At 44.1% G+C, this 26,490-nt stretch overlaps 1 protein-coding gene across 15 annotated transcripts in view; it reads left to right on the top strand.

The window, feature by feature from the left end:
• Positions 1–26,490, top strand: part of PRKAG2 (protein kinase AMP-activated non-catalytic subunit gamma 2) — a 182,415-nt gene that overhangs the window by 60,485 nt on the left and 95,440 nt on the right. For 12 of the 15 annotated variants that reach the window (NM_001278142.1, XM_046921537.1, XM_046921527.1 and 9 more), the window contains 2 exons: positions 1,085–1,156; positions 10,515–10,794. In NM_001278142.1, the coding sequence (NP_001265071.1) occupies positions 1,085–1,156; positions 10,515–10,794 (352 nt within the window). Of the gene's footprint in view, positions 1–1,084; positions 1,157–10,512; positions 10,873–26,490 lie in introns of those variants that run through there. The other 3 variants (XM_046921645.1, XM_015281209.4, XM_046921654.1) reach the window with 2 other exon arrangements.

The raw sequence follows: 26,490 nt of genomic DNA, 5'->3' as shown, positions 1-26,490 counted from the left end.
ATGTGATGTGATTAGACTCGAGGCTGTTCTGAATTCTGAAGGCCTTTGGCAAGCAAGCCTTGCAGACATCCCAGCCTGTGCTAATTTTTAATTAAGCTCTATTTAATCTCAAATTAGGTTTGTGTGAAATTGCTATTTATTTTTGCTGAAACAATTTTAAATGAGATGCAGATGTGGTGGTAGAGAAGCACTGGATCATTATATTTAAAGGGTGATGCTTTGTACTAGGCAGGTTCTGCGCTGGGCGTGTTTTCCTGACACTGAGATCAAGGTTTGGGATCCAAGCCTCAGTTCTTCAGCATGCAGTGCTGCCAACCCGTGCTTGTGCTCATAGAGTTACTCATTATCTACTTTTCTGATCAAACAGATGCTAAACTTGACACTAACACAGAAAACTTCATTATGCGTTTACAAAGGAGCCCTAAAAATCCCATAGCTGGAGCATGAGGTAGTATAAACAGAACGGACGGCAGGAGGTAGAACATAATTGCAACTTGTTTCTGTTAGTTAAAGATGAGCATGTGGGCTTCTTTTATGCCTTTGTTTTCATGGGTAGCACAGAACAGGGGGCTCCTCTCTGCCTTGTGAAAATGAGTTGGTTATTCCATCCTCAGACACCATGTCTGCATTTTGAGAACATTGACATATTCTCATTCAGGTTTTTTTGCCATAAATGCTCCTTAAAGAAAGACTGCAGTCCCCACTAAAGGCCATGTAGGTCTTTTGCAGAGCAAGGGGCTATAGTTGGACTGTAATTTCCTGCAATATTTTTCTGTGGGATTTGGGTACCTCCCTTTGAAACTTTCAGTGCAGGACCTTCCACTGTGGCTGTGCATATGCTGAGTACCTTTTGACAGTGATGCACTGGGAGTGCTTCTAAGGGCTCTCTATTCACAAGTTACTTAAATCTGTTCTTGCCATGCAAGGAGAAATGTCAGATCCCGTGTTATCCTTTCCAGCAGTAGCTATGGGTAAAGCAGCAGGCACTTCGGAGGTCGAACTGTGGGCTACAGACGTGGGATGCTCTGATACGAGGAAGGAGACATTGCTGTAGGACATCATTTTTTCTTCTCTCTCCCATCAGGATCTCAGCTCTTTTGCCATGCCATTCTTGGACGGTGATGTGGAGAACACAGACAAAAATGCTTCTCGCAAGGTAGGATATTTCCAAACCTTCACCTTCACTGTAGTTGCTGAGTCCTCTGGTGATAACCACAATTCCCTAGACTTTGAAAAGTCTCAGGGTTTTAATGTTTCCTGCCATTTACCCGTTGAAAGCGATACTCTCTGGCAAACACTGTGAATTCTGCAGGCCTTATCATGACAGTGCTTAACGCTATCACCTGTAAAGAACGATAACCTCGGTTCCTTGAGATACTGCAGATGTGTTGTATGACATTCTAATTTGATGGAGTGATATTGCGTTACTGTATTCTAGGGAAAACAGCTACCAAAATGTGTGGTGTTGCTACAGAAGTGCAGTGCCTCATGTTCCTGGCCTCATAATTTTCACTGAGCTTTGACATATGAGCTGATCTGCTAAATTTAGACCTCCTACCAACCAACTTACAGACTTGGTGATGAGAGATACCCTTCTGAACAATAGTAGGTATCTCAAAAGCTAATCTGTAGCTACACAGCAGACTTGTGGCAATATTTACAAGGATATGGACCTTTCTGTAGAGAGGCCATTTGTCAGTGAGTCTGCAGTTATAGTTCAAGGCAGGTGAAACAATAAATATCTCCTTAGTGAAGCTAATTTGCATCTAGAATGATAATAATTTAACTTTGCTGACAGCGTGCATCTCTATGCCTTTGCACCTCGTGGCAAAGGACAGTTGTTTAAAAAAAAAAACTTCTGCAATTCATCAGTAACTGAACATGTTTATAACGTTGGCCTTGTTCTTTTTGGCGCTGGACCTTTTAGGATTGTGATGTCGGAGTCACTGACAAACACAGGGGAATTCTTGTAGATGCCAGGGAAGCTAAAATACAGTGTTACCAAAATGCTCTTGTTTGGTGGGACTGAATAAAGTGGCCCATATGATGACATGCTGAAAGAGTGCAGGTGTTCCTAACTGGAGCTTGATTTTTCCCAAGGAAAGGTGAAGAGTCTATATGAATCTCGATCCTGAAGAAGAAGATATATCAAAGCTGATCTTGCTCACATGCAATATTTTGTGATGCTGTTAAACAAGTTCAGTTTTAACTCCCTGTTTTTTCTTTTACAAGTCTTGGGACATATTTTTAATGAGTGGTTTTCTTGGGAAAAAAATGGAAGAACATTTAAGTAGTCACCCCCCTAATGCAGTTTCATAGAATCATAGAATCACAGAATGGCTTGGGTTGGAAGGGACCTCAATGATCATGAAGCTCCAACTCCCTGCCAAACGCAGGGCCATCAACTTCCACATTTAATACTAGACCAGGCTGCCCACGGCCCCATCCAACCTGGTCTTGAACACCTCCAGGGATGGGGCACCCACAAGCTCTCTGGGCAGCCTGTGCCAACACCTTTCCACTCACTCTGTAAAGAACTTCCCCTTGATGTCAAATCTAAACCTTCCCACCTTCAGCTTAAAACTATTCCCCCAGTGTTTTTTGTGAACGCTGTTTTTTGTCCCAAAACTTGGGTCAAATTCTGCATGTGGGAGTGTGGTTCAATTTGAAATCAGAGTTCAACTGGGGCTTGACATCCAAAATGGTTTATTTACCTGACCTTTTTGACTGAGCATGTAAGGCCTTTTACCATTTTGTTGCATGTGTTGAACAGAACTCACTGTCAGACCAGCTGACAGTGCCCAACTTCCAATCAGAAACAGATCATCAAATAAAATCTATTGCAGCTCATCTTAAACAGCATTTTTCTCTTTAATGTGAAGGATGGGATCTTTGTAGTTAGTAATTGATGGCCACCATCAGATTGCAGTATCTTATTTAATTTAAACTAAAAGTTTTCCAGGTCCTGCTGGTGCAACATAAAGAAGTTCCCAAGTTTTACTCTTCTCCTTCATGTAAAATGGTTTTCCTTTGTCCAAGTCTGAAATCACAAAGTGATGTGTACCTTTTGTACACCATAAGTCAGTATTTCATCAGCAGCATGGCTTTTCCATTCACCAGAAGTGTTGGAGACTGGCAATTAATCAGGGACATCTCTCTTCCTTCACTTAACTCTTCTGTCAGCTGGGCTATATGTCAAGTCAGAGAAGAGTAGCTCACAGCCTGCCTTTCTGATCTGCCGTTAATTTAGTACCACTGATCATTGTGAAAACCTGTTAGAAATTGTATTAACATTTTTCACAAGGGTTCTCAGCACTTTAGTGTGTGAGTGCCTCTCAATCATTGCCCTGTGACAATAATCCTCACTTTGCAGCCAGGAAACTTGAGTGCGGAATTACTTGTTCAGATTCACGTAGGAATTTTTTTGACAGAGGTGGGAATGTGTCACATATTTCCTGAAGTTTAGCCTTAATCACTTCTCATTGGCATGGTTATTATTACAACTGATGTATTTTTCTTTCCTTTATGACCTGAAGGAAGGAGGGGGGCAGAGGTGGTTTTGACCTTCCTCTGTTGAAGGCGAAGTGTAATATTCTGCAGACTCTTGCACTGAATGTTTGGCACGATGTGATGCAGCACAGTAGCTCTTGTGTCGGCTGCAGATATTCTGACACTTCTCATTGCCTCACAAAGTGCTTGAATACTTGTGTTGGCTTTGTCTGGAATAACTGGTATTACTGATTGCCCCATATTCAAACTGAGACTCTCCAGAAATTGCATGAATCCGTGAAGAAGGAATGGCCTCACAGGATCATTATAGGATGTTTGTTGTAAGCTGTAGATGGAAGCTTGAAAAAGAAATATGCATTGACTGTTCTCTGCATGGTGAAGAAGTGGGTGAGATGTTTATCTTATGTGATAATGGCGACTCTATCTCATGAATGACTTAAGTGTATGTGAGATGGAAGATGCTACAGCTAAACCCAAAGAACTGATAAAACAGCTCTGAATGGATTGGCAGAGCTTTCTGTGACCAACTAGTGCTAATTTTGAATAAATCCTGGAGCAGAGATGAGGAAAGATTGCAAAAGACTGGAAAAAAGCAATTATTTTGTTAATATTTACAATATCTGCAGTTAGGATAATTTGCAGATTTGTCAGCGTGGCATTACTCCTGGGTAAAGCAATGAAATATCTAATGTTGGATAGTTAATGATGCTATTATAGTAGACTCATTTTGATTGGAATTAATGGCAAACAGTTCTTAGTGAGCAAATTTGGGTTTTCAAGGAGATTGTAAATTTGGTTGGAAAATGTAATAGTGTTGGTGTCATGTATATAAAAAAGGAGCACAAGACATTTAGATTTAAGAAAGTGGAATGATGCTGAACAGACATGGGAGCCTATTAAGTGAATAAAGCCTGGGTGATAAAATGAGTTGGGACTCACCAGTGGAAAATTTTGTTTCTAGGCAGGGAAAACATACTGTTGTTACACTCTATAATACATTATCAGTGACTTGAAAGAAATACAGGCTCATTAATGATACAGTGTGCAGTTCATACAAAAACGAGGGGGGAGAAAGTAGTAAATTCTGAGCAGGGAACTCTTCAGTGCAAAATGATCTGAGTCGGTAAAACACATTTTGCAAGTGGTTCAGGTTGTCCAAACGGAGCAGTTGCACCTGGGAGCAGACCTGGTTTTTGGGAAGTCTGCCACGAAGCTTGGCTAGGTTTTGAGAATAGCTGTAGATAATCAGCTGTACATGGATTCTGGATGTGACACTGTGGCTGAAGGATTACTTTGGTTTTTGGATGTGCAAACAAAGGAATAGGGCAAAACATAGGCTTTGTTATGACTGCATTTGTCATCATCTCACAGTTCTGCTGCCGGTAATGCAGGAAGATGCTGATGGGCTCAGACGAGCGCTTTGTCCTGGTTCTGCTCCCAGCATTGTTTTTGTTTTGTGCAGTGACTCATAAACGGTGGAACAGGGAGGAGAAGCGAAAAATACCCTATTTTTACCCCCTTTCTCCTTCGCTGGATAACAAATCTCCTTTTGATCTCTTTTTTTTCTCAGACTTTAATTATCCATTTCTTTGTGATCAGTGAGCTGGCCTCAGCAGGAAGGGCAGGGAGCGTGTCCCGGGCGGACATGGGGCACCGGCAGTGGATGCAGTGAGGCTCAGAATGAAGACATAAGTGACAGCTGCTGCACGGCTCTACACTGCTTTTCCAGAAACACTCTCGGTTAGGAAATGGAGCCTGGAGCCATCCCGCTCTCACCTGGAGCCAGCCCTGCTCTTCCCTCCCTGCCCTGCTCCTGCCTCCAAGCAGACCTGCTTGCTGTGGGAAACCTAATCCCAAGCCTACAGCCATGCCAGGCGCTCTGAGCCTGCCAGATCAGCCAGCCACATCCCGTTGTATTTTAATTTGGGAAGTGTCATTGGGCTTTAATTTTGGGAAGTGACATCTCTGATCCTGTAAAACACTTTGTCATCTCAATTGTTCCTGCTCATGCAGAACCAAGGGAACTAATGGGGGTGAATGTAACCACATGGTGCCCAGGAGAGTAAGTCCTTCATTACCTTTTGGTCTAACGAAGTCAGCTCTTGTGATTCTGTGAGCTCTTTTATTCCACCATAATAAGGGAGTCATCCAATTAAGTTTATTAAAGGGCTTCTTTGTTGAGATTCAGCACAAGGGCAAGAAATAAGTGCAGACATCTATCTCGTGTGTCGTCCTTAATTGTGCTTACTGTCCCTGACAAGGGTGGTGGGAGGCGATTTTTGCCTTCCGGATTTTTGTAAGTGAAGAGGCAAAATTAAAGTGAAATAAAATGGCTGCTGTAAAAGCATAAAGAACTCAAATGCTTCATAAGTGTCCTGGCTACTTAGAGCTGGAGAAAAAGGAGCAGAGCTCAGTTTCATTTAACAACGTTCATGTAAATTCAGAAACGTTTTGAAGCTTTCAGACAGTTTAGTTTGAGCCCGTTCACATTCCAGACAGGTTTTTCTTTGGTCTATTCTGAAAATGAATCTAAATTCCCCAGCAACTGAACCAGAGATGGAGATTTTTCAGGGATACTGAGCTGTGTAAGTCCCATGGCACACAGGAAGGGATCATGGCAGGAGCTGGTCAGCACAAACAGGAAAGATGGCACGTCCAAGGAGAGAAGAATTTGTCCAAATTTGAAAGAAAAGTGAAAATCCAAGGAAGTGCCTTATCTTCGTGTTTCCTGAAGCAGGTATTGAAGGTCCTGAAGCAGATAATGAGGGAATCCTCTGAAGAAGGCTGTGTGTCTGTGGAAGGGCTTGGGGAGATGGCTGCAGTGAGGTGCTGCAAGGGACAAGGACAGAAGCAGGGTTCCTGGGCTCTGGCACAGTCTGCCTATTTGTGGTTGATCTTCTCAGCGCAGCTCATTCATTTTTCTGGCCACGTCCCTTTGGCAGGACTCTTCTCTTCCTTGCAGTTAAGAAGTCCTTAAATTTTAAGTTGTCAGCACAAATGCCTTCTTATAGAGGGCTACATTTTGCAAAACAGAAGAGGGATTGGATTTTCAATACAAAGCATGAGAAAGAAAAGAGCAGCATGGGGAAGATTTGTGTGTGTGAGTGAGAAGAGGCAGGACTGAGATGGGTTCTGTGGGGTTGACAAAAGAATGGTTTGCAGTGAAGTGTAAACAGTTTGGTTTCAGTGCACTGCAATGGGGATTACCATATGGTAGTGATTAAATGTGATGTGTTTTAATCTATCTTGTAAAGCAAGAAGAATTGCAAGGTAGGTGGGAAAGCAGTAAAGGGAAAGATGCCAGGCTGTTATGAAAAGGAAGACTGTTGGGTGGAGGGACAGGAAAATCTGGATGATCTTCAGGACAGGTAATTCTTAACAGCACAAGATATATGGTTGTTCACCTGGAATACATCAAGAGTAGCAGTATTTAAGAGAGGTTAAGGGTTGTGGTCCAGAATGGGAATAGGCACAGTCCTGCTGTAGAGTCAGATCCTCGTACCCACTGAAGCAGAGTGGCCATCTGCAGTCTGGTTTATGCTGGGATTTTGTCATTGAGGAGTACACTGAAAAATGACAATGAGAAATGAAGGTGCAGATCTGCTGGTCCATCAATGGAAGGCCCTGAGCCATTCATGTGCATTGCTGTGAGAAAGGAAGAGGAGGGTAGGGAGAGAGCTGTGCACCCAGGTGAGATGACCAAGGAGCTGTGAGGATGCTGCTTCCTGAGATGGAATCTTCCAGAGCTGTCCAGCTCGGGCAGGTGCCAAGCTATCACTTTACAATCCATTCAAGAAATTGAAAGCAGGTCTCCTAGGTATAAAGGAGTCTAAGGCACCTCACGTTTTATTGCTTTATTTTGAACAGCAGCCTGTTCTAGATATATTTTAGGAGCCTGCTGATGATCATTCAGTTTGTAAAACAGAGCAGTTTCTCCCTGGTCTCCAGCAGAAGACCCTTTTGTGCTCCAAAACATGCAAACTGGCAGCCTTGCAGCATTTTTGGCTATATTTACTCAGCGCTACATAAGGTAACTGGGATAACCCTGAACAACCAAAGCAGCTCATATAATGTAGCATGGGTGTCTGCTTGGCTGCCCAGCCTCCCTGGGGGAGTGCATTGACATAGGTGGGGTTGCACTAACTCTCATGTTCTTCTATTACCTTTCTGCTGATTTAGCTCTATTCCAGCTTCTCCATTCCCTCCAGACCTGTGTTCAGAAGTTGACTTTTCTCTGTGCCCACCTGTCTGTCATAGCTTCAGGGAATGAACCCAAGCCACATGAAGAACAGGCTGATGATCCATCTAGCTGTGCAGCCTTCCTCCAGCACTCCTGCTGGAGTCATCGTGCAGATGCTGCATGGGTTGCTGCAGTTTATTCCACGGTGGAGATTCTTCTGCACTCCCAGCTGATGCATAGATATCAATCATCTTTTAAAACTCACAACCATTGGCTTCAAATAAGATTCTAAGAAAGAAATACTGACATAATTCCCAAAGCAAAATCATAGGTGTTTATCCTCTTTGTCAGTGGGTGTAACCTGAGTGTAATTAATGTGTGGAACAGCTGGAAAAGAATTTGTTGTAGTAATTTCCTTTAATTTAGTAGCACGCATGTGTGTATTTAGCAGCGTGCCCCTGGTGCTCTAGCAATTAACTAATTCATCTGCCTGGCACGATAGAGAGAAAGTAGCGGGTTGTGATTGCAGTAAAAGAAAACATCCTGCTGCTTCTGCTTAGAATTGGAGAATGATGTGCTCCATGTCTGACCTGTGCCTGCAGGAGAACATGATGTTATTTGGCAAATTGTTTCTTGAGAACATGAGGATAGTATTGACTTTTGAAGGGTCTCTTATTGGTGTTCTGTTATTACCAAATAAGCATGCAAAAAAAGATGCATGAAATATTAAAGGTGGCACCAGAAGGACGTCCTTCTCTTAGCTTTACAACTTCCATGGCTTGTCAGCTTAGGAAAAAATGATAATGAAATTACATTCCTGGAAACAGTCTGAAATTACAGAGGTAGAGGCGGATTTATATTGCAATTAAAATGAACTTGAAAACGTACTTCTTGCTCCCAGCTTTCAGGCAGTAGATTTGGCAGTAGACCTGGTTGCACTGCAGTGATTGGACAGTTGTTTCCTGGGCTGCATAGCTGGGCAGAGAACACTGCGTAGGTAGTCTCAGGTGATTTACAGATGCTGTTTTAGTAAAGTTAATGAGCTTTCATAAAGAAGTTATCTCTTAGGGGCTATTTACCCATAACAAAAGTGGAGTTTATTAATTTATTTATAGTCTGTTAATTATTCCAGGTCTCAGTTGAGGGACTGTGCTCAATCCTTCCCATCCCAGCTTTCATCTTTTCCTTCATTTGAGGGCCATGAACATGATCAAGAGGCCGGAGCACCTCTCCTGTGAGGAAAGGCTGAGGGAATGGGGCTTGTTTAGCTTGGAGAAGAGAAGGCTCTGGGGAGACCTCATTGTGGTCTTGCAGTACTTGAAGGGAGCTTGCAGACAGGAGGAGATGACTTTTTACATGGTCTAATAGTGATGGGACAGAGGGGAATGGCTTTAAACTAACAGAGGAGACATTTTGGTTACATATAAGGAATAAATTCTTTACTCAGAGGCTGGTGAGGCACTGGCACTGCTGCCAAGAGAGCTGTGGATGCCCCATCCCTGGAGCTGCTCAAGGCCAGGTTGGATGGGGTGCTGGGCAGCCTGGTCCCATGGGAGGCAGTCAGCCCATGGCATGCAGTTTGGAATTTGATGATCTTTAAGGTCTCTTCCAACCAAAGACGTTCCATGATTCTGTGATCCTAATAAATATATTATTTTCCCTACCATTCCTCCCATGGCAGCAACACACTTACCCAGCCTCACTGACACATACCACATGCACCTAGCAGACAGCAGTTGTTTAATGCTCCATACACACATACATCCCTTTTGTTTTGCATACTGGGAGCGAGGAGCAAGCATGCAAAGGACTCAAACCCAATCACATCTCATGCAGAAGGCAGTGTGCTGTGCTCATAGGCATGTGAGCCATGGACTTTGCTTCCACCTTCACTGAAGACCTGAAACCCACTGTCACTGATCCCCAGGAACAGGACCCTTAATTCATGATAAATGACCCCAGCTAAAAAAGAAGTTTTGTGCCCATAGAACTATTTTGTGCATCCAGGAGGAAATCAACTCTGCATAACTCAGGCCTGGGCCAATCCCACAGGGGTTTGTGTAGGCTTCTGTTAATTGTATGTGCGAAGAACTTCATCTTTGCTTCTTTTTTTTTTGGTTTGTTTTTCTGGGCTTTTCCCCTCCACCTCTCTAGATGAGCCTGCACAGTGCAGTGCTGTGTTGTGCATAGATATTCATGCTAGCTGGAAAGCCAGCCCAGGTCCCTGAAGAGACAGAGCTGTTAGAAACATCGTGCCCAAGCTGGAGGCTGGGCTAATTATCTGTAACACTGCCACTCCAGAATGATTGCTCTATTCTGGGACTAGGGACACCCCCATGGCAGTGTCTGGCACTGAGAACTCGTGCTCTCTGCTGTGCCACATTGTGCAGTGGAGATGTCAGTACTGCAGATGGGTGCTTAAATGCAGAAGGGAGGCTTCAGGGTGCTGTGTTAGCTTAAAGGAGGTCATTCATTGCTGTTAATGAACGTATTGCCACCCACCTTTCATTTTTCTGGGGAAGGAATGGGAACGTGCAGCAAATAAAGCTGTTAAAAAATATCCTGCAGTGTTTGTGTGATAATAAAGTTCATGCACATAGTTTTAAATTTGTGTGAAATTCAAGACATTTTAACAGCAGTGAGCCCAGTGAGGTGGCACACACACATCTACGTGGCAGTGCAGGCTGACACTGGGGAAGGTCTGGTTAACCCACAGCTGGAATAAACAGGAGTGACTGTGTTGACACAAGCTCTGAGATCCTAATGGCACAAACTGAATTGAATTAATGGTGATTTCTCTTTTTCTTCTTTTTTCTCTGCTCAGGTGGAAGAAAGCTACTCTGCAGGCAGTCCTTCGAAAGGCATTTTCTCAAAAGGGCTCCAGAACCGACCTTCCAGCCCCGTTTCTGCCCCTGTGAGATCCAAACATAGCCCTGGCTCACCCAAAACTGTCTTCCCCTTCCCCTACCAGGAGTCTCCCCCACGCTCCCCACGTCGAATGAGCTTCAGTGGGATCTTCAGGTCCTCCTCCAAAGAGTCCTCCCCCAATTCTAACCCGTCTACCTCTCCTGGGGGCATCAAGTTTTTCTCCAGATCAAGAAAAAGTAAGAAATTCCTCATGTTATTTCAGGAAGATACACAGTACCTCTGGGCTTGGCCCATTCTTTACCTGCGGTAGTGAAGTAAGTGCAGATGAGGCATGTGCTAATTGTTCGTTATCACTTTTACTGACTGTGTGTTTGGGGGTTTTGGCTGGCAAGTAGGGAATGACTTCTCCAGGACACCAATACAGGGGCTGAGGAGGGAAATCATGCTTCAGAGCTTCGCTTGGAAATCCTGCTTCTGTGGCACAGGCAGTTTCCAGGCAGTTTCATCAGGGCTGGTTGGACATCAGCTCCCAGGCTCAAGAGGAGCAGGAGCAGTCAAGGGGCTTGGGGTGGAGATGGGCACAGAAAGGAATTGGAATGGAATGGGCGCAGAAAGAAAGGCCTTGGGAGCTCGGGGAGGCTTGCTTTGGTAGACTCCATGGAGAAATGTCTCATTTTTGGGTGAAAAGGAGGCCTTGACTCTATAGTAATAAATGATGTATTTCCAATCAAATGACCACTACGGGAGTGTTTGAGCTGCAGTATGAAATCATTGTTGACCTCCATGGTTCAGAGCAGTTGCCTGCTTTGTATTAGAAACAAATTTGGCTTCTTCAACAGCCCATGTGCTGATACAACATTTCTACAACTCAGAAATGAGGAGGGTTGAGAAAAGGCTTTGATTCCAATACTTTCTTGTTGAATGAAGATTCCCAGTGCCAATCTACAAAGGGATGTGGCTGCTCTGCCTTGGGGACAGCGTCTGTAGGAGGAAGATTTGGTTATAGAGGAAAGAGAGGAATGACTTTGTGCCACTGAGGTTGTTGGTTTGTCAGAACACAGTGTGTTTTCCTTTCTGTGAACAGAAGAAATAGCTTAAAGATAATTTTGTGGCAAACCTTCAGAGACAGTTTAGGTATGGAATTAATGATGCACGTACCCAAGTTTGACTGAGTGTTTACTGCAATATATTGATAGCTTTCTGTGACTTATAAACTGTGAAGAGGCTCTTCCTTTTTTCTTCAGCAAAATTTCTCTTTAAAATGTAGGTTTTAATCAGAACAAAGAATTTTTTCATTACTTTTATGTGTGTGAACACAGCTATGCAAACCCACAGTTGATTTTGCTTTTAGTCGACCAGAAGTTCTGCTGCAGCTTAGTTGAGATTGCATCTGTCCCAGTGTTTGCCTCTCTCTAAAGTACCATTAGCAGACTGAAAGAGCCAATGTTTCTGGAGGACTCTGAGTGGACTGCAGGCATCATTTCTATTCAAGGACATTTTTCCTCCTCTATTTAAAGTTCAAACTCGCTTTTATGCACCCCTCTGTTTCAAGCCTCATAGTAATTAAAGTCCATTTGAGCTCTTTTTGCTAGTCTAGATAGGCTTAAATGTTGCACAGGCAGTAAGCTGCTGATTCAGTGCACCAAGAAGAGCTCTCTGCTGCATGAATAACAGTGAGACACACTGCACAGCAAAGCCATCTTCTGACATTTTAACAAAGTAATCCCAGCAAATAGCACCATTTCAATTTTATCCTAGCTAGGTACATCAGAATATTAAATAAAGGAATCTTCCAGCAGTCAGCAAAATCCTTTTGATAAGGTCACATCACAGGAACAGGCTTGGAATGGGGCCATGCTATTTTTGAGCTGACGAAGGTCCCCATGACCCTGCTGCTCCAGAGAGGGTCGCAGGAGCTGTGCTGGGTTTGGGTGTTTGTGTCCTTTGCTTGTTAAGGCAGAAGGAACTGCCTCTTGCAAGGGTGTGATGGTTAAAATTTGTATTAAAGCAATAATGTGTCCCACTCTGCAGCTTTTTGAAGATCAGCATTTCATACCGGGTGCTTCCACATTGTTCAGCTCGCTAATGGAGAGGCTCATACAGACATGTGCCTCACTGCCACATTAAAGCAGGTTTTATCCACACTGTGCTTAACGCCGGTTGGTGATGAGTTACACTCCTAGAATTTACTGTATTTGATGGATTTGTCTTTAATTGGATTTAACAAAACCTTTTCAGGGCTTCAGGAAACTTCCGAAAGTTAACATTTCTGTTGCATTGGTTGGTTTTTCACAGACCAAACTTTTACATCCTGCTACTTTGCAAAGAAAGAATAGCCCTACGTATTATGAAGCACTAACTCAATTGGTGAACTCCCACTCAAAATAGAGTCTCTATCCTACACAGCATCTTCTGAGTGACAAGGGTTCTCAGTGACTCCTCAGCTCAGAGACCTCACATCTGTGCAGATGCTGTGCTGCAGAGCTGTGAGAAGAGCTAAAGCAACACATGGCTACACGTTTCCCAAGGTATTTGAATGCTTCGCTGATCAAAATTGTCACATCCTTTGTGATTAAAATCCCATTTTCTCAAGCAGCTTGGGATAGCTGTGTTAAAAGTGAATGGGGCTTAGGCTGCTTTATTTCTTCTGAAAATGACAGTGTGCTGAAGTCACATGGGCTTGCTGTTCTTGCCTGCCCTTGCAGCCGATCAGCTCTTGGCACTGTGCTAGCACTATTAAAATGAAAATTACTTGCATGCTGGGCTGCATTAGCAGGAGCATTGTCAGCTGGCTGAGGGAGGTGATTCCCTTTTGCTTAGCGCTGCAACGCTGGCTCCAGCACTTGGCTCCACAGTGTGAGAGGCAGGGATGTACTGGAGTGAGCCCAGTGAAGGACACTGGGGTGGTCGGGGGCTGCAGTGCAGGGCCAAGGAGGAAAAGAAGACCTTTTGCTTTCATTGGTTAAGTAATGAGGGGCTATGGAGATGTCAGACCTGGACATCTCAGGAGCTCACAATGAAGGGACAGGAGGCAGCAAGGGCAGCTGCAGGCAGACATTAAGAAAAATGTTCTTGGTGGGGGTGACATAGCATCAGAGCAGGGGACCATAGAGATGCCTTGTAGCAAATCTGCACTTTATCCAGGCAATCCACAATTGAAAAAAGCACTGGGTAGAAGTCCACAGGGTTAGTAAGGATTTTTTCCCCAACTTCACCTGAATTGAATCCACTCTACACCCCTTTTTCCTGTCATCTTGGAGCAGTATGTGTGGGAAGTGTATGCCATCTCTGCTGTAAATAACATCCCCCATCTTTCCTCCGCTTCCTCCTCCCACACGTTGTTCAGAACACACACTAACCTGTTACTCTGTGTATTCCCTGTTTTTCTTGGAAGCAACCTCTTCCTAGCTTGTTTTCCTTTCAAAGACTGTGTGTAGCGTTTGCAGTGTTTTCTTTCCCATGTAGCTGTTCTTTTCCCAGTGAAGGTATTGTGCCACTCAAACGTACTCAGTTTAGCGAGGATATGAGTTGTTTGGGTAAGACAAAGTTAAAGCAGAAAGTGATCTGCAGACACAGGAGTTAAAGTGTTTTCCAGTTTGATGTAAGGAGTTTAATGCAGTTTTTCAATATTTTATTTTGTGTTTTGCTGATAGCCAAAAGCTCATCTTTGGGTCTTTTCCTTTTGATTTACCCCAGTTCAGCATCCGGCCATAACCACTTGACTCTGTCCTCAAAATCTCTCTGCCTTGAAAAGAAAGATGCCTTCCTGCAAAATGAGCTGCCAGCTGTTTGCAGGGAAAGCTTTATAAGAGCAAACTGCTCGGGGGGCATCAGTGCCCAATGTCCCACCTTGAAAAGCAGCAGATGCTGCAGCCACCGTGTTCCCTCCTGGCAGGGGCTCAGCATGGTCCTTATTGTGTGCACATCCCAAAGCCAAATGTGTTCTGCAGGCAGAGGTTTGCATGTGGGAGGTGAGGAGCTCACTGCCTGGCACTGCCTGCTGCTTAAAGTGGGGGCAAGTGAGCAGCTGTGGAATGCTGAGCAATTGCATTCTGATTATTTGTAGATGATAAGAAAAAAATGAGCAAACTTCTAATTTTAGAAAAGCACGTGTGACGTGTAGCTGTCACAGAGCTAACAGCAGCTCAGCACAGACAACAAGAACAAAGGACAGATGTAGGGGTGCTTGTTCAAGTCTGAAGCGCTGTGGAAAGTGTCTCCACAACATTGGTGTTGTGGAGCTGCTGTCCAACTTGTCCTGGGCTTGCTCAGCACTCCATTAATGGCTCTCAGAACAAGGAATGGTTTTAAGCTCAAGGAGGGGAGGTCCAGATTGGATGTCAGGGGAGAGTTTATCACACAGAGAGTGGTGAGGTGCTGGCACAGGCTGCCCAGAGAGGCTGTGGATGCCCCATCCCTGGAGGTGTCCAAGGCCAGGTTGGATGAGGCCCTGGGCAGCCTGGTCTAGCATTAGATATGGAGGTTGGTGGCCCTGCATGTGGCAGGGGGTTGGAACTTGGCAATCCTTGGGTCCCTTCCAACCCAAGCCATTCTGTGTTTCTATGACAAACATGGCCCGGTGCTATAAAGCATTGCTGAGTTCTGGCTGTTTAAGCTCTGCTAGCTGTGAGTGCACACCCCAAAAGAGAGCACATCTGGTCTCTGGGTCTCTGGAAACAAGAAGTGGCACAAGTTTTCTCTCAGTACTGCAAACTACGGTGATCTGAAGTAAACGTGGGAGGATGATCTGCACTGCAAGAAAACACAATTCAGATGTCATTTTGCCATGGTTTTGTGTGAGTTTTTGCTTCAGAAACAATACGTTCTCACTTCAGAAACAAGACATGTACAAATAACTCAGGAGAGCATTGTTTTACTGAGTGCAGATTAGGGAGCCATCCCTGCAGACATATTAACAGCAAGTGCAACGAACATCTTATTAAAAGCACACGGCTGTGGGAAATTTAAGTTATTAGAAACTGAACTTTCTACTGAGGGCTGAATGCTGTCTCTGAAAGGCAACAGGGCATTTTCCAGACCTTCTTCCCCTTCCAAAAATACCAAGGTGATAGCAGTAATCACAACACGTCAACGGTGCTGCCAATTTTACCAGCAAAGGAAATCAATTAAAAGGTTTCCATTGACCTGAAGCTTTGGGCTGTGGTGGATGGAATTGAAGCATAAATTAGCTCAGGATTAAAGGCTGTTGAATGAACGTTGCGTCTAAAATTACACGGCTTTCCAATGCCTTGAAGCTGGTGGTCAGATTTGAGTAAAGGTGAACTTTGGAAGTAGTTTTCAACATAAAATGTTCATTTTCAGTCTTTTCATAGTAAATAATTATTCTGCTTTGAAATTTCAGTGCTATTAACTGTGGTGCCCAACAAAATCCATAGGGAGGACTCCTGGTGCTGCAGTAGTAAAGGGCCAGATAGGTGGTGGTGGTGATTTTTTTCATAATGTGAGAAGCAAGAAGGAAAGGCTGTCAGATATTGCATTTGTCCTATTAATTTATATTTTCAGAGAACATTTTGTGCTAAAACGTGCTCTCTGTTAGGTTATAACTATACTGGTTTTTACCCATAGATGGAGCCAGCAGCTTTCATTTCCCGTAGCCCATCCAGCTGGGCAACCTTGAAGGCCTCCTCGCTGTAGCAGATTCTGTACTGAAGCTCTTCTTCAGACTTCAAATTGCAATTCGTGTCTGCCAGATTGTGCTCCATATTCCTGATGTTTAGGTAGTAATTTCCAGTGAAGCAGTGTTTCAGTTTGACACAGGCATGGGATGCCAGGCACAGGCATCTCATGTACCATTGGATCCAGCTGATTGCCTACTGCTGCTCTTAACCTTCCCATGCTGTACAGGGTGGTCTGTCCTCCCTCACACTGGCTTCTGGAGTCTACACCTGGATTTCTAATCAACAAATTCATCCCATAGTCTCCCACTCTTCAAACAACAAGAGCAGAGCAGGACAACCCCTCTACTCGCCTGGTAGTAGCACTGGGCTAATGCACCCAGGGTGTGGTTGGCCCTGCTGGCAGCTGATTCAGATCCAACTGTTGTCAACCAGAACTTTGATTTCTGGCTGTGACTGCCCTTACATCTGACTGCACAGGAGCAAGGGATGGGGTGTGGAAGGATGGGGCTGCTTGGCTGCAGTTCACCTTGGGATGCTGGCATAGGCTTTGCCAACTTCATCCCATAAAAACTGGGGAAGGTATGGAGCCATTTCTGTCTTCCTCCACTTTCCAGTACTGCTGTGCAAGTACATGTAACTGTGATTGTTCTAGCTTGTTTTGCCCACCAAGTCAGACAGAGGACTTAACACTATTCATTTCAATCTTATCTACACTGGAAAAATGACTTTCTGCAGACAAGATGTGTCAGCAGCACGGCTGCATTTGAACTGCTGCCACATGGAGCTGTGCATGGCCACAGACCAGCCGTGTTCAGCCCTGGTTCCTCTGCCAGTTACTGACATCTGCTGTCAGCAGCAGATGATTTTTCTGGTTAGAATGTGCGCATGGTGATGGGTTTTACTTAATTTGGAGGGATCTTTCAATGCGTTTCCCATTTCACCTTTGCTTCTCATGGTCAGTGCTATTTGTAGTTTGCATATATGGAGCACACCCGGTGTACTTTTGTATACTTTACCAATCTATCTAGGAAATAAGGGTTTTTCAGACTATCATCTTCAAACTGCTAGTGATTCACATGCAATGGTGCAAAAAAAAGGGGAAAATTTTCAGTCTCTGACTTTCATCAGTAGGGTATGGGATGGATGTGGGATCAGTCATTCTCACTTTCTGTCTTTCCTGGGATTTGAACTATGGAACGTGCTATAAATGATTGCTTTTGCTAACTAACCAAGGTATTATTTCTTGTAATGTATAGATGAGAAGACAGTGACCTTAGTTTTATATTGACTCTTTTAGAGGCTGTTACTGGCATGCAGGGGAAGGAGAAATTCTCACTCAGTAAAATACTGCTCTCCGTATTTATTTGTATATTAAATGTACAAATAGAAAATACACACTTTGAACACCGGAGAGGTCGATGAACCCTGGTGCTCTTTCCCTGCCAGTCTCCATCATGTCCTTGTGAGAGAGAGGTCTGCAGGGCAGTGCTCACATGCAAACGACTTTGTTTCCCCATTGGTAGTAAAGCTAGTGAGAGAGTTTCAAAGTCTGCAAGTGTCTAATGACAGCGAAGTATTTGGAAATGAAGTGTGAGTGGTTTTGGTTTGGTTTGGGTTTTTTCTTTTTGAAACTATTTGCAGTTTGAAAATCCATGAAAACAAGTAGGGGCAGCATTTCAAACATGCAGGGGTTTAGTTTACATTGAGATCAACCAGTTCAGAATTTGGTCCCTAGACAAATACATTGTTTTAAGTAATGAAGAAGTCCTGTTTATTTTCGTAGCTTTCTTCACACCCTTAATACTAAGTGCACTGCTTCACCTGAAGCTTAGTGAGTGCTGGTCATGATCCCATGGAAACTGCATTGTGTGTTCAATCTCTTTTGAAATGTGGTTAAAGTCTGAGTGTTATCATTCTCTTAAGGTATTAAAGCCACATTTGATATACATCATAGGTTCACAGAGTTCTTTCTTCTTAGATAAAGGCCATGGAAAATGCCTCAAAAAATGATGAATAAAGATGATAAGTGTTGAATCAGTCAGTTTTCTGATCGGGAAAAAAAAATTGAACGAAAAAACCCAATCACAGGGCAGAAAAATACATAGTTTGGGGAATATAATGTGTGTGGTATAGGAAGTGCAGAGAAACCCTGAACTCAGTCCAGCAGCCTGCAGTTTATCACCATATCTGGTTCAGGATGGATAACCTGGGAAGATGAGGTAGGACTTTTGGTGCAATGCCTTTGAGGACCTTCGTAATCTTGCATTGTAACCCAGCGGCATGAGAATGAGCTCTGACATTTGGTGTTGGCTGGGAGCCACCAGTCATTTTCTAATATGCCCTTGGAGAAGGTGGAGGAGAAGACTTTAATATGGCAAGATGCACGACTTCACAAGTTGAGAGCTGTGGACACTCAGTTTGACTGCTGGTACACTGAATGTCAGTTATACATTTTCCATGGACTTTCAAAGATGTTTCTCCAATTTCTAGTAGGCCACTTGCATGAGAAGTAGGCATGGGCAGACACTACAGACTGGCAGCTGAGCTGGTACAAACCATCACACGAGCTACCAGCACTTGCTTCAGTACAGATGAATTGGGCAAGGTGAGGCTGTAGCACCTATTTTAACTTGGTCAGGAGTTGGACCGCCTTAGAGCAACTTGTGTAGTTGTTCTGCAGCTCTGGAGTTGTTGTTGGCCCAGTTTGTGTAGACAGAAAAATTAAATGCAGGTTGTCGCTGGGATGAGAGGATGTGGATAAGAACAGAAGTTTTCTTTTAGTATAAAGCTCTGCATAGTGCCAGGCTTTGGAATTTTTTTCCCTATCACCATACTAAGTCAAATATCAGAATGGATTAGGAGACCTAGAGTAAAGTCTTCTTGTGCTTGCAAGTTTAAGGAGGTGAGAACACCACAGAAATTGTATAATACCAAAGTTAAGTTAATGTCACTGATCTAATTCATTTCCTTGTGAGTCTGTGTAATGGAGGTAAGTCCTCCCATGCTGCTTGTTATTTGACTGAAGTAAACTTACCTATTTGCTTTTGTCAAAGCAGAGGGCAATGGTGCCACTTATAAAAATTCATTGGTTTTCTAGCCTAAATTGATTTAATCAGTTTGGATTATATTATTCTTAAAATAATCAACTTGTCAGCTGGAGGAGGCTAGAAGACTTGGTCTTAGCTTAAAACAAAAAGAGGATGGGCAAGGTCTTCTAGTCATGTCAGAAAATGAGTTTGGGTCTTTTTACTGAATCTATGAATGGCTCCCAGCTGTCAGGACAGTTGAAGAAGTTTGTTTAAATCATGTATCCTCTAAGCAGCATAATGTCTGTACTGGGAGCCAGTAACCATTGTTGTGGGTGCTCTGATAATCCAGCAAAACCTTTCCCTGGCAGTGTGGGACAGGGGACCCAATTCAGGTCCAGAGAAGTGTTTTAGTAGTCACAGGGATGCATGTGCACATCAGTTGGAGCTCTGTGCACCATCTGAGGGTTGTTGGGGTGGGGTTTTTCATACACTCAGGAGCTCTATCAATCAGTGGATTTCCAGCCAGTATATGCAAAGTGTGCGTGGGTGCTCTACAGAGTGCACGGGATGGGACAACAAGATGAGAATTAATTATAGCCTTACTGTTGTGATTTAGAGAGCAATGTCCTGAAGAGTGACCTTTCTGAAGGGAAGATTTGAGTTTGTAGTTACCTGTACACTCTAAGCAACAATCTGTAATTCATATTCTCTGCTGGTTGCTTTTGCTTTGGTCCACTTTCAGTATGCTGGAGTGTCCAGCTAAACCAGCACCTCTACAGAGCATTGCTGGAAAGGTCCACGTGCCAAAAACTGTTTTGTGGCAGTCATAGAAACACAGAGCCAGCAGGGAGCACTGGGATGGGTCAGCAGGCTGGCAGCCCTCCCCTCCCAACAAAGCACAGAGAGTTTGCTGAAATCTAAATAGGATCTTTCTGAGACTGAATGTAAGTGCAGCTCTGAGAGCCCCGTGTAGGCGTGTGGTGCAGCACTGCGGTGACAAGTGTGTGAGTTGTGTCAGCATGAGCTGTATCTCCCTGGAGCTCATACCCAACCATGAAACGTAGGTGCCCTCCTGTGGGCATCCTGCTGCTCCTCTGCTGTACAGAGAGCTGGGATTGCTTCGCATACCTGTGGGTGCTTCGCTTTAGGTTTCGAGAAGGATGCTAAGGGCCCTTTTTTATGCTTATTTTTCTTTGCTTCTAAACCCATTCAAAGAGTGAGGGATAAAAGCAGCCTTCCATCCAAGATGTGTAGCAGTAGTAATTTCTGGAGTTGTTCAGGTAACCAAGTTCTGCTCTCATAGTCTCAGGAGGGTTTCTCATTGCCAACAGTGGGGTCAGAACGTAGCTCTCAGTATTAAGGACGTTTCATGGTGCTGACAAATACCACGTTGTGGCACAATTAATTCCTGCTGGGGAAGCCGTATGAAGGTAAGCCATTCATTCGTTACATGTTGTTTAACGACTGCCATTATTTGGGAATCCTGAGCATCTCATTTCAGGGTGACTGAATATTTCTGCTTCACCACCTGCGTGTGTTGGACAGAAGGTTTGGTGTCAGATTTGTTTGCTTAACCTTGGTATAAGGTTTCCATAGCTCGTAATGTTCGCGGTCTTGCTGCAGATTGGCTTAATGAGGAGTGGACTTCACAGAGCAACCTGACCCATGACTCCAGCAGGACATTGCTGGTTGCAGCTATTTGCTCTTTTTTGCAGAGCCTCCATCTCCAACCCACAGAGATTTCTTCTGCCTCCAATTCCACCCAGCCGCCTCCATACCAGAGGCCAAATCTATGTTTAATCCCTGCCCAAAATTCACGTCTCCACGCTGCAAGGGCAGGACTTTTAGATCATGCAATCATAGAATCCTTAGAGTTGGAAGGGACCTCTGAAGGCCATTTAGTCCAACTCCTGTGCAATGAACAGAGACGCCACAGCTAGATCACGCTGCCCAGGGCCTGATCCAGCCTCACTTTGAAAGTCTCCAGGGACAGGGCATCAACCACAACACTAGATAATCTGTTCCAGTGCCTCACCACCCTCTCTGTAAAAGATTTTTTCCTTATATCTAACCTAAATCTACCCTCCTTGAGCTTTAATCTACCCCCTGTGAGTTTGATGGATGATGGGAAAGAATTGCACATGAATATGTAATACTGAAATGATACAGCAGCTACACATGGCAAACAATGCCTATGTTACTTACAGCATGTTTAGCATCTATGCAAAGCACCTGCTGCCTTGAGTTTGCTGCAGAAAGGGTGCACTAGGCTGCATTAGACACAAAGGCACAAGGAGGAACAGCTTGAAAGTGAAACACATAGCAAGGTAATACCAATGGTGTTTTGGCTCAGGAGTGCATGGGGCCTCCATTCAGCTGCATGTGGTGCCAATGCAGCTCTGGCCTAAACTTGTTGGGGAAAACAAACTTCAAAAAGGAATCAACATAAGCATTTAGATGAGCAATTAGCTGAATTTTTTCATCTTTCACAAGAAAGCATTTATCCTTCCTTGAAGCTATGTAAAATGTGTTTTCTACCCCTGTGCAAGTCGAATTCTGCTATATTGTGCATTTGACAATCTTCAGACTTGGCAGTCTGAAGTTAATAGCATAATTCCTTGCTGAGGCACCCATGCTAGGAAGCTGGTTGGCTTAGAAGGAAAGAAAGAAAGAGAGAAAGAGAGAAAGAGAGGAAGGAAGGAAGGAAGGAAGGAAGGAAGGAAGGAAGGAAGGAAGGAAGGAAGGAAGGAAGGAAGGAAGGAAGGAAGGAAGGAAGGAAGGAAGGAAGGAAGGAAGGAAGGAAGGAAGGAAGGAAGGAAGGAAGGAAGGAAGGAAGGAAGGAAGGAAACAACAGAACTTTTTTAATTCAGTAAAGCAAATGTAGAGAGGAAAATTGAAATATTTTGGATGATTTCTCTATTTGCTCATCATCTGAATGAAAGTGGTGAGCAGTAAGGAATAGTTTCCTGTGCAAGCACTTAAACATTGGTCTAAATCCATGAGAGCCAGAGGAAAGCCCTACTTCCTCTACAGTCAAAGGAACTCTTTGACAAGAGCCTTGTTAACAACCCTTCCCACCTTAAAAACATAAATAATTAGTAATGAGGCTTAGCACCTACCTGGCATCTTGTATGTTCACTGGCAGAAAGCTTTCAAGTCGACGGTGGCGATTAGTGCAAACCAGTTTGTACAGCTGTCCAGGCTGTGTTCAGTCAAAAGCTCAGCCTGCAGAAAAACATGTGACTTACCAGCAGGTTCTTGCTAATGTTGAGCAATGACAGGCAGGGATTGGTGTTCTGAGCTCAGAGAAATGACCAAAGCCAGGGCTATGGGGTAACAGCTCAGGGCTCTGTTGCACTGGTTAGGGATATTCTTCTTTTTCCCTGGTTTCCTTTGTGGTGGAAACAAAGACTAAGAAAGAAACTGAGATTTAGCATTCTTAATTTCATCAGTGCATGTGATTAATAGCCATCCTATTCCTATTCCCTAGTGATGGGCCATAATTCCTACATGTTTGTTTAACCACAGTTATTTATGCTCCCCTATTATTATCTGGACCATAGGGATGAAGAATGTGTAAAAATCATCAAAGTATGAAAATGCAAAAGAAAAAAGTCAGGTTGTCACACTTTTGCAAGTTATGCAGAGCATCTCCATGTGCCATAGGAACACGCATCTTTGTTGATCATCTGGATGAGAGGATTGAGTACACACAGTAAGTCTGCAGATGACACCAAGTTGGGAGAAAGTGTTGGTCTGCCTGAGGGTGAGATGGCCCTACAGAGCAATCTGGGCAGGCTGATCAATGCACGGAGGCCAACAGTGAGAGATTGCATGACCAAGTGCCAGGTCCTGCACTTTGGCCACAGCAACCCCATGCAGTACTTGGGACAGAGTGGCTGCAAGTCTGCATGGAGGAAAAGGTCCTGGGGGCATTAGTTAATAGCTGGCTGAACTGCTGTTAGTTAATAGTGGTGTGCAAGAAGGCCAACGGCATCCTGGCGAGGATCAGAGATAGGGCAGCCAGCAGGAGTAGGAGGTGATCATCCCTCTGTACCAGCACTGGTGAGGCCACACCTCGAGTGCTGCATTCAGTGTTGGGCCCCTCACTACAAGAAGACATTGTGGCCATCCTAGGGGTGCAATTTAGGGTAAAGCACCTTGTTATGTATGGCTGTAGCAGGAGCTGCAGGCTGTCAGAGTGGCTGCAGGCACCTGGCAGATCCTGAAAAGCTTCTGTGGCACCAGGGGCAATACATTAGAGAATGGGGTTGTTTAAATCCTTGGGATGTATAAACCCCATGGGCCCTGGGTCAGCTTTTACTCCATCTGCAGTTTCTTGGCATGGGATTTATTATTAAGGCAAGTTACTGCAATTAAATCGCTTTAAAGTCAAACACGAAATGCTTGTGAAGGCAGCACAAGAGGCAGAGGCACCAAACAAGCCTACTCCAGCAGCGATCATTCTTTCCACTCTGTGTTGCTGTGGCTTTGTCCTTTCCAATTTTAAAGTTTGAAAATAAGCAAGGTGATATTTACAGGGACTCGTGGGCATCACTCAGGAGGAGTTAAACTACTGAGGCTGCACGTCTAGACTTAGAAAGCATGCTCTTTGTAGCATGGGTGCTGCCAGCTGCTTGCATATTTGAATCCAGAGGAGTTATTTAGTAAGTAAAACAAGTCGCGCTATGGAAGTGCCCAAACAGCGTGCCATTTCCTTTGGAAAAGAACCCCACAGGGTGCTGAGACCTGCTGCAGCAGAGCATGAGGATAACTCCATCATTCCTCACTTAGGGAGCAGACTGGAAAATGATCTGCAGGGGATTTTTTGATTCTCTGTCATCTAGCTGCCAGGACAAGCAGTTCTGTGATCTTGTATGTGCACTTTGGTTCTGTTTCTGTTCTGCCCTAAGCTCTCTCTCAAGTCCTTTCGAATTCTTTACCATAAAAGATTAGAAAGCACTACAGCACTTCACTAAATGGCATCGAGAACTGTTTCTGCACGCTGTATATTTGGAGCAAGACAGCAGCAAAGAGAAAAAGTGAGAAAAATTTACTTCCCCTTGGGGCAGCTGGATTTTTGCCATCAGCGAAGCCTGGAATCCACCCACTGCAGTGAAAAATCAGCAGGTAGTTGGTAGTGCTCTTTCTCCCAAAGCTCCGTGGATACCCAACATAAGGATCTACTGCAAGCACTCTGAAAAGTGATGTAAAACATCGCTGCTCTGGAGGTCATGGAGAGATGGCTGTGAGAGCCTCAGCGGTGGCAACTGCGATGCGTAAAGTGCTGTCATTGGGACACACTAAAGAAGGAGCCAAGTCTTAATCACATAAACAGATTTTCATACACTGTCCCCGTGCTATTTTATAAAGTGCTTATATAACTGAAAAGATTAACCTTGGAGAAAGAAGGATAGAAAAATATTTTTATGACTTCTTATTTATGGCTTTAGTACGGTTGAGGAATTAGTTTGTATTTTACAAAGCCAAAAAGTGGGGGAGGAGAGGGGAGCAGAGCTCTGAATAAGGACAGATATTTGCACGGCTATCAGAATATTAAAGAAAACCCCAAATCCTGAGGAGTTATTGCTGTCAAATGCAGACATGCAAGCAAATCATACAGAGGAGCAGAGCTCAGTATCCAAGCAACGTCAACATTTTTTTGCTAAACTCCTGCTGATGGCTCTTGCTACTTTATGGTCACATTAAAAAAGAAAATGCCTGACATCACTGAAATTCTTAGAAATTAATTTCTCATCCATCCAACAGATGCGAGGCTCGGCAACACAGAGCACATGCACATCTTGCAAATAGTCAGAGTCTGGCAGGGGAAGAAAAGCCTTTGGTGGGTGTGAGGCTGGGAAGGAGTTGCTTTGTTTCTCTGTGTCCAAGGCACTTTGTTTCCCAATTCCTGGCCCTCTCCCTTAGACACAAGGGATGATTCTGTCTCTGGTCATGCAGCAGCTCAGGAACAGAAAGGAGAATAAAACTGGAGTCTCTGAACTCATCTCTCAGCCCCATTTCAGTGTTCCTTGCTCACCTCCTCTGCCCTCTCTGCCAGTATTTTATTATAACTGGAAACAGCCTACCTGGTTTACAGGAATATGTTGCTTGGAGCCACAATTTCTTTTCCTGTCTGTTAGCACAGAGGTTCTAATATAATTTTGCTCCAGTAACGTGCAAATAATATGACTGTCAGACATGCCAGGCCTTATTGCTCGCTACCAAGGCGATGACAGGGAGCTGTGGTTTGGTTTTATTCTTTTTTTTTTTTCCCAGATATAAGTATTAATTAATAATAACAACAAAAACATTCAATCTGGTAGGGTTTTCCAGGCTTTTTTTTAAGTAAGCTGGACTCTGAGAGCCAGGATCACAGCAGCCTGCACCGTGCTGGGCTATGGATGTGTGGTGCTCTCAGGGCAGAGCAGGAAATGCAACAACAGGGTTTTGTGTTGTTGGAGATAACCAGAGCTTTGTAACCATAACGCTGAGTCTCTCCTTTGATTCCCAACTTGGAATTTAAGCTGATTAATTATGTTTGGGCTACTTTGTAGAGTGCTTTCTGCTTTAAGCACTCAAGTCACTGCACAAAGTCAGTCCTTGGACTAGATTTGGGAATCTGATGGCACTGTACAATGAGTTCTGGTCATCTGTGGTACTACTTTAGATCATTTTCAGCAGAGCTTTACAAGGTAAAAATAGTAGTGTGATTGGCCCAAAGCACTGCTAAGCTAAATCACCATTTAATGAGATTTCATGGTTCCAGAAGTTTCTTTTCTTAAGGATTGGTCTGGGAACTGAGTCAGGCTGGGGTCAGCCCAAGCACTGGTACCTGCCCTCTGACTCATGAGGGCATCTTAAAGTCTGATACCAGAGGAAGAGTTGCACAAGGCGTTACTGTTGCCTTTTGCCATTCCATCTCTGAGGCACACTCCCAAGGACATGGACAGCCTTCCTGTCATTTAGGCATAAAGAAGAACTCAGAACTCCTTCTCTAGTTCATGTCTGCTTTGGTCCTGGCCAACCCACTGAGATTTTTCACACAATCCCAAATATAGCATCTCTGAACTTGACACTGCTTGGCCTTTCCACTTGCAAAGTAAATAAAGGTGGAGCTTTTTACGATCCAAGACATCCCATGCTGTCCCTTCACTCATTTCCACCACAGGAGTGGCTCCAGCAGTCACAGCAGCTTATAAACTGGATGCCGTGGGGGCACTGGGTGCTCTTTTCCGAGTTATGTCTCTGCAAATTGCACAGA

The sequence above is a fragment of the Gallus gallus genome, chromosome 2, assembly GCF_016699485.2.
Source record: "Gallus gallus isolate bGalGal1 chromosome 2, bGalGal1.mat.broiler.GRCg7b, whole genome shotgun sequence".
Classification (NCBI taxonomy): domain Eukaryota; kingdom Metazoa; phylum Chordata; class Aves; order Galliformes; family Phasianidae; genus Gallus; species Gallus gallus.
This window is presented reverse-complemented; position numbering and strand designations above follow the sequence as displayed.